This window comes from Micrasema longulum, unplaced genomic scaffold (assembly GCF_059751315.1).
Source record: "Micrasema longulum isolate JH-2025_06_02 unplaced genomic scaffold, ASM5975131v1 h1tg000376l, whole genome shotgun sequence".
Lineage (NCBI taxonomy): Eukaryota > Metazoa > Arthropoda > Insecta > Trichoptera > Brachycentridae > Micrasema > Micrasema longulum.
The window spans coordinates 368,856-377,991 of record NW_028277577.1 but is presented as its reverse complement, the minus strand read 5'-3'; the positions used below and the strand labels follow the sequence as shown (position 1 = coordinate 377,991).

Genomic DNA, 9,136 nt, shown 5'->3' with positions numbered 1-9,136 from the left:
TATGAGATTTTCCCTTCCCCCTTCTCTTTTCTCCCCTGCAGAAGTAACCAACCATTTGCTTTTTTTGAAAGTTTAATTTTTTAAATTTTATTCGTTCTAAAAAAATATTTTAATGTGCTAATATGTCTTCTTGCTCATACTGAACATCGTGGTTTCGGATGTGACAGGGTTTAATGAACAACCTGTATAATTGAATTAGTCAATAATACACAGCATCTTCACCGTACAATGGGAAGTTTACATTTATCTTAAATTTTATCTACAAAGTAAAATTAAGTTATCTGTATGAAAAGCAGAATATGCATACATTTTTTTCTTTTGAATATGTTCAATAATTATAGGTTACCGATGAAGATACTTTAAATGTTCATGCAAATATACTCATTTTCGTGCACAAATATCGATTTTTCTTTATAGACAGTCGAAGATAAATCTGTTAACTTTACATTGTCATCGGGGCACTGAAACGTTTAAAAATTAAACCAAGCTTCGCAGGTAGATTTTCATGGTACATGTTCGCTGTAAGCCTTCTCAAGCAAACGACGTGCTTCTGCTGCCTTTTTAAAAAAAATTAAAGCAAAAAATCAAGGCTTCCCGCAAATGTTGTTTATCTGGCACAAAATAAAAAAAATTGCGTTGCGATATGCGTCGGCTTTACGGCTGATTATTGTTGACAACTGTTTAACCTATAAAACAAACACAACTTCTGACATGTATATTCACTACACGTGCCGCTAGTGTCATCTATGTGTGAAACCCAGAAACTTAGTTGCGCATCCAGTAGATTTCCTGATAAAAAAATCGACATCATCACCATTCCCTTTCCGCACCTTAAGGTGCATATAGCACTGCATTGGTACACAACCGTAGGGTATCTCGATCATTTTTGTTACATGAACGTATGATGGTCAGTCTTACGCTTCAGATGCCAGTCCAGGGGCTATAAAATATTTTAGTGTGCCAACACATTTTTAAATAAATATTTCATGTCAATCGTGTCGGGAACCATTGCTTGGTCGGTAAATGCGCTAACCACTGCACCACGACGCCTACAAAAAATATAAATATGTGTTCACATGTTATCAATTTATAAATTAAAATAATACAATACATACGAGTTAATTTTGCATGACGTATTATTATATTTTTTAATTTTTATGTTTTTTAGCTCTTATGATGGACGCTGTAATGCGATCCGAAACGTCGGTAATAGAACAAACGACACTCGGCATAATAACCCAGAAAAACTTATTTTGCACCATACGTTCATAATTGTTGGAATATTCGCTCGTGAATATTTTGTTAATATGCAGTATAAATAAATAAATCCGCCAAGATGGAGATTCTTTTTGCGAAGAAATACGGTAAGGTTTTAGCGTGAAATTTAAATAAAACTTAAACCATCTCTTCATACCATGAAGAGCGGGCTTGGATAAATAATTACTTAAACTTTCAATGAAGTGTTTAAATCTCGGGGGTATGATGTGGTAATTTCAAATAAACGGTGTAAAACTACCTACCTACCTACCTATATTAGTTTATGGCGATATATTGGTGCGTGTGAATGACCCTTAGTATTTAGCGGCGCTCCGTACAGATGGCGCTCGCGTCGCTGAAAATCATATGTTCCGTAGCGGCTGCTGCATTATTTTCTGCAACAATAAACTGTCAAACTCGCCGACCACATAGACATGGGAGTGTTTTACTAAACTTTTAGTGAGAGAAAAAATTGTTTACAAGCGACAAACTCGAACAGCATGATGCAGTTCGGCACGCGGGAACTCACGGTGACCGAAATCCACGCGAAATTCGGGGAATACATGGAGAGCCAGGAAAATGTTGAGTGCGCGGCGAACTATATTTACGACTCCCTTATTGAAGACCTGACTATGGGAGTCCTGTTTGATTTCCACCACGGGATGAAGACCGGGCTGACGGAGATTCTGGAAGGCGAGCCGGAGAAAGAGGATCCTTTGCTCATAGTGAACGCTCCAGAATGCGATATATTTGGCTTGTCTGTCGTCAAGAAGACCCCTGATTGCAATTGCTCATGTCCTAACTGCGACCGTCCAGTTTCCGCTACGAGGTTTGCTCCTCATCTAGAAAAATGCATGGGTAAGTCTAGCATATTAATTACGTACATAAATATTTTATCATATTGCCTTGACGTTTCGATCTATTTATAACAATGGATTTGCGCAGTTCAATTTATTTACCCGATGCACTTGTCAAAATTTAAAAATATATTTTCCTAATCAATAATCTACTAACTGTGTTTCCATATTGTAGAAACATTTTCGCGTATTATTTAAATACCATCATGTTATTTTCATAATTCAGAAAAGCAATTTGATAAATATTATATTTCCAGTTGACACTTTTTTGACACAATAATCTTTCGTCAAGGTTTTTTCAGTTTTTCAATCAATGAAAAAAAATTCATTCTTCATTGCCATTATACGGAAGAATGTTAATGTTTTTTAAACAATTACCAAGCTTATCTGAAATTTTATACTAATGAAATAACTTTGGTTTAAAGGTTAACTGGTTATGTTTCTAGATTATTATTTTCTTGTTCTTGATTTTATTTTCCTTGACTTGTTGACATACTTAATAAAAGATAAACTTGATGCACTCATTCTACAAAGCGATAATTGTTTATTTTACAAATTATTTGCTGTAATATTTAAGTAAAATATCTAATTTTTAATCACTTTAGTAATATGAAACAGGTTCCACATATATGGTTCTAAAAAATTATTGTGATTCAATTGTAATAATTAAATACATCTTTTGTGATTATTTCCATTCTGTAGTCTGCATAATGAAGCATTTTTGCTTCTATATCCCTCAAATATGAGACGGAAGTCTTATTTTTTTTTTTGTTGTGGCAACCATTAGTTACCATATTAAGAAAATCTGTTATTTATTGTGTTGGTATGTTTTCCAGGAATGGGCAGAAATAGTTCCCGTATTGCGTCTCGCCGAATTGCCAGTAATAGTAAGGAGCCGGCTCTGTACGCTGGACTTCTCAGTGATGACGATGATGATGTGGATTGGGTGGGTGACCGCAGGAAGAAGAAACTTCGAAACAACGGAGTCAAGAAGCAAACGAAATTGAAGTGAGATATTTTTCTATCACAACTATCCGGCTAAACCTTTAAAGTTAAACAAATATATTGTGCTTATTGTGGGTATTTTTTTTCATCGGGTTGTTAAATTAAAGGTTTACACTTTAAACTTTGAATATTTGGATAAATTACACCACTAACACCAATAAAATTTCAGTGGTAACGCTGCGAAGGCCAGCAGCACTAATGGAACAGCTTCCGAGACTGTAACTTCCTCACAGGAGCCGGGAGGTGCGACATATGAGACCATGACATGGAACGAGAAGAAGAACCTTTTGCTTCAGATTTGCGGAGTCGTTTCTGAACACACCAAAAAGTTATGCACAAGGTGAGCTCATTTGTGCCGATATATAATAGAATCTCTTCCGCTACCTGATTGTCAACCATTTTCCTTCATTCTAATAAATAATAAAGAAAGAAATAAACGAAATTCTCTCTATAAAGTCAAATTCTTGTGGATATGATAGAATTAGTATTTCTATGATTACCTTGATCATTGACTCTATCCTGTCCATTATTACTCACATCATCAATTACTTCACAATCCATCCCGTCAATATGGAAAATGGCCAATATCATCCCACTGCCAAAAATTCCTTTACCCACACAAGTGACAGACTTTCATCTGATCTCCATTCTGCCTATCCTTTCTAAAGTAACAGATAGAGTTGTATTCAATAAAATGAATGTGAATTTAACTAACAACAACTTATTTGACCCTTACCAATCTGGTTTCCGTTCAGGTCACAGCACTACTGCTGTTCTTACAAAATTAACAGACGATATTAGACGAGCCATGAACAATAGAAAAGTCACGATTCTAACTCTATTTGATTTCAGTAGAGCTTTGAATTCTGTTGATTTTGATATCCTTCTTGCACGTTTCGGTTCTCTAAATTTTTCACTTCCGGTCTTAAAATGGTTTTCCTCTTTCTTAAATTGAAGAAGTCAGAGCGTCATACTGGCAAACAAGGCATCTAAATTTAATAACCTTAGCACAGGAGATCTTCAGGGTAGTATACTGGCTCCACTTGTATTCTCCATCTTCATAAATTCAATATTTTCACATTTAGACAGTTCGTTTCATCTCTATGCCGACAATCTTCAGATTTACTTGCATACTGATATAGAAAATATCAATAATGCAATTGAAACGCTTAACTCCGATCTAAATTTGATTTCTTGTTGGTCCAAAGATAACGGCTTACTGATCAATCCGAAAAAATCCTAGGCAATTATAATTGGAAGCCATAGACAAATCTCCTTACTAAATTTTTCCACCTTTCCTACCTTAGTAATCGACCAAAATGAGATTCCTTTCACAAAAACAGTTGAAAATCTTGGCATTGTTATGGACCAACACTTAACGTGGCTAGAACGGATTACTGAGGTAGTGAAGAAGTTTTATTGCACCCTCCATTTACTGAAAAGGCTTCAGAATTTTCTTCCAACCACAACTAAAAAAAAATATGTCCCAATCTATTCTATTGTCTTTTCTGCGCTATGATAATTTTTGCTATCTTGATGCCAATACGGAACTTATTGATCGTCTGGAGCTTTTCCAGAATCAAAGCATCTGCTTTATTTTCAATCTCAAAAAGTATGACCATGTATCACCCTTTCGCTCTAAACTCAAGTGGCTTTGTTTTTATCAGCGCATAAACTTTCAATCTCTCTCACTTCTTTATAATATTCTTCAAAACCCTTGCACTCAAAAATATATTACTGATAATTTCATTTACTTTTCTGATAAGGGTCTTTCGCTTCGCTCTTCTCAGGAGAGAACACTTTCCATTCCTCATCATATCGCATAATCTTTCAGCTATTCCTTTTCCGTTCAAGGTGCTAGACTTTGGAATGAGCTACCTCTTCATATAAAAATTTCATCTTCTCTAGCCACCTTTAAGAAAGGCCTGAAACATTACTACACTATATTCTCAGAATCCTGAACTCCCTGTATTTTATTGTTTTTTGAAATATGTATTTTTATCCCTTTTCTTTTCTTGGTTCCTCTTTCTCTCTCCTTTGAAACTCATTATCTGATTCCACATTCCTCATCCTTTAATATGTATAAAATAATGTACTTTTTTAAAGTTAATATGTGCAAGCCTTATCTCGCCATTATAAAACAGTTAGGTTTTTTTTTCATGTATTTATTCTTTTGATATATTTTAATTTTTGACCAACTCTTCTTTTGACCAGTCTGTTTTTTGATTGGCTGGAAGGTATTGCTTTTAGCAATAAGTCCGCCAAAGTACTTATTCTTTGTACTTGAAGTTTTAAATAAATAAATAATATGTATTTATTAGCTTAGTATTATAATAATATGTATTTAGACCTTAGAAAAAATTTGCAGTGCCCATAGCATATCATGCCTTTGTTTATATGTACAACTATCTTAGTCAAATGTCATCAAAATGGTATTTCACTCTCGTTTCGGCTAAAACTAATAAACATTGTTGACTTTTGAAGATATTAGATGATTTATGAAATGTTGCTGGATTGTAGGGAAAAATTGATAAACATAGAGGGACTCCTATACTAAGGAGTGCAATAACATTCGGATAAAAAGGGATCTGAACCTAATCCTCCTGTATTGTGTACTGGTTTAATATTATTTGTCAAACTTGATGAAGTATTTCTTTGTCATATTCAAATATCGCACCCCCAGAAGATACTGTCGCAAGGCTAAATTTGGCTGTTTTTGGCCTTAGGAGAACACTCACGTATCTGTATGTTTTTTTTAGCGTGATATACCACAAACTTGAATATTATTAAAATAATAATCAATTGAGTAAATTATTGAGAAGAAAACTTCAGTAATCATGATCCTACAGTGTCGTTTTCATATTTTAACAATTAAATAAGCAAAAAATACTGGACATTATAATGTCAATTAAAATTAAGTTACGAGCATTAGTAAATATTAATTTGTTTCTTGCTCTCTGTAAAATGGCCGACAGACACACGACAATATATTTCTAGGGGTGTGATTTATTTGACCCCCGGGAACAGATCAATGACGAATATAGAGATTCCACTGTATTATGATAGTTTACATACCTAGATGTCGTCAATATAGAGGATGCCATACAACTATTCGACAGTTACATTGCTGTGAACAAATTAATGCATCTTTATTATTTAGGAACGCTTTAAAATGGTGAAATTCATATACATCTTGTAATCTGCAGGTCCACGCGGTGTCCCCAGCACACTGAGGAACAGCGCAAGTCGCTGCGCAGCACTGTGCTGGATCCGAGCCTGGAGCCCACGGGGGACACCTTGGCTCCCCTGCCTTCCCTGGCGCTGGCTCCCCACCCAGCCGGCTCGCCCCCCGACTCCAGCCCCTCTTCCAGCTGCTCTTCGTCCTCACGCAAGAGGGACAAACATCGCTCACGCACTTCCAAGCCCAAGAGGGAGAAGCTTAGTCAGGACGCACCCCGGGAGTAAGCCTACTGGTTCATTTGGCCTATTAAATATGGAGTATTTTTTGGATGATCCTTTGTTGACTAAGGGCTAGTTCAAACACAGCGGATATTGCGTGGTTTGCAACTGCCACATTTCTTATATACATTAGCGTCTTCATAATTGTGGATTGTAATATCGCTTGGCTGCCCCCACTCGACCGCAGAGAAATTGACTTCCTTGTATGCATTTTTTTTTTTGAAAATGCGTATAATACATATTAATCAATGCATGCATGTATGTAACAAAAAATTGCCCCGATTAAACAGAGAAAATTCCTAACTAATTGGGACCAGAAACGTAATGTGTAACTATTCAAAATGTAAAAAAATATTCTGAAATTCTTTAGCGAATTTTTTAATGTGTTTGATGCATTGTTAAAAATCTTTATAAGAAAATTCAATTAGTACTTTGTAACGTAAATTTTTTATAAAAATAAAGTGCCTACTTTATTTTAGAATTTTGTCTGTGTGCGACACATATCATACCGCGCAGGCAGGACAAATATGCTGTGAGCATGTGGAGAGAGATGTCATGAAACTATTATTAGTTTTAAATATCATGCACAAATGCGAATACTTAAAGGTGGCCCCCGCAGTGGTGGTCAAAATTTCAAAAAGAAATTAGTATATTCATCCAAAAATAACTCCATTTTTTATAAACAAACCATGAAAACCTACATACCCAATGGCCTCTATATGAAATGTACATTCTCAGTATAGTGAGCATCAAGACTGCTGACACTCCCTCTTTTACTCTGTTACAAATGTTTTCTTTTGCAACCTCTTTTTTTCAAATTATGACTTTATGTCTGCATCTTCAAAATCCGTTAAATATTTCTATAAATATTCTTTATGGACTTCTTTAAAATATTGACAGTTTTAAATGCTCCTTTAGTTTTAATTTTTGAGTACAGTATGTCTTGAACAACAATTATTATTTCATAAATATTATTGTGTTGCAAATGATGTTGATTTGGGTTGTAATGCCATTGAAGCTTCTTGCATCCAAATGGCGGTTTAGACCTAATTAAAATTAAATGCTAGTGCATTACGTTGGTTGTTTCTTCCCAGATTGCAATTATATTTATGTGAATTATAAAAACTGAGAGCTCTGATAAATGGGGAAAAGGCGCCTTTGTGATAAATTGCTTTTATCAAGAGAAGCCTATTTTTTTTTATTACCATGCTTTTTTATCTTGATATGTTTCCCAGATTAAATGGAGTACATATTATATATATTATCCAGTCTTCAATTTGGATAACCTTAAAAATTAGCCGCTTTGAAAAGATGCTTAACATAGGAGCTATTTATATTGTTTTGACTACCCTTTTTGACAGGAGTTTGCATTTGAATGATAAAATAAATTATATGCTCGTACACTATCTAAATGTTTAATTTTGAATGTATTTGGACAATTTCTAACATTATTAAATTAATTATTTGTAAGGGAATGAGACTGCTAAAAATGAGGAAAGATTTATTGACTATTTAAGCAAGTTTGACTTTGACTGACAAAATGTGTGGCAAAATAAAAATGGATAGCTAGATATAAAAAATATTTAAATTGAACGGGTTTTAAAATATGAACCAAAATCCTGTTTTTGCTATCAGGTTAAATCATATTATAATGTGCATTTTCTTTTCAATTTGAAATATAGGAAAAACTGGACATGTACCATCGGTGCACAAACTTATTTTATACTACATTTAATAGTGGAAAGTGAAAAAAATTGTTAAATTTTTTAAAACGAGTTTTAGTTTAATCAATTAGTGTGGTTTTCATTTTAACAGAAATCTTCAGACTCTTATTTTGTATTTTGCTCTACTTTACAATTGGGATAGTATTTTTTTTCTAAAAATAGCTTTTATCTCTTCACTTTCCAGTAAAGAAAAAATTAATCACTACAAATACAATTTTATGGTGTGTAATGTACTGATATTAAATCACTAATTATTATCCCTGTGTTATCCACGTTTGTGGCTTTGTTTGAAGCATCATTATTGCAAAATATATGTGTATTTCAGATATATGGATTTTATTGAAACATTCATATTGTATTGAATGTTGTAACTACATAATATTTGATGTCATTGTATTAATAACCATAATATTATTGTCGGTGTTAGTGCAACATTGCAAATTGTTCAAAACTTACTCAGTACCTTTTTACGCTACAACAGGCCAAGAGGCCCTTATCAAAATGGTGGCACAGAGCACTTAGGCTTGACGAAAAATGCGTAGAATTTTTATTTCTCCAAAACTTGGTAAACTTGGAAATATTTTAGCAAAAAACATATTGTTTATCACACTATATGACAAAGCGGACAAATATTAAAGTTACAACAAATTTTTTCATACATTTTATTTTATTTTGTCCAATTTGCATTATTGCACTTGCTCTAACTATATATTGTGTCGTATTTATTAAAATATTTCAATGTCTAAAAATATTCCATAATATTGATGTTTTGATGTTAGGTTTTTATGGGACTCCTTTTTTAAATAATTATAATACTGTGTATAAATAGTCAAT

The 9,136-nt window shown here is 33.7% G+C and overlaps 1 protein-coding gene across 1 annotated transcript; it reads left to right on the top strand.

Moving 5' to 3' along the window:
- Nucleotides 1–1,591: 1,591 nt before the first annotated feature.
- On the top strand, nt 1,592–8,158 carry Sgf11 (SAGA associated factor 11kDa). Its single transcript, XM_088225611.1, has 4 exons — nt 1,592–2,115; nt 2,951–3,122; nt 3,289–3,459; nt 6,326–8,158. The coding sequence occupies exons 1-4, from the start codon at nt 1,758–1,760 to the stop codon at nt 6,582–6,584; spliced, it is 960 nt and encodes a 319-aa protein (XP_088081737.1). The 5' UTR covers nt 1,592–1,757; the 3' UTR covers nt 6,585–8,158.
- Nucleotides 8,159–9,136: the final 978 nt, after the last annotated feature.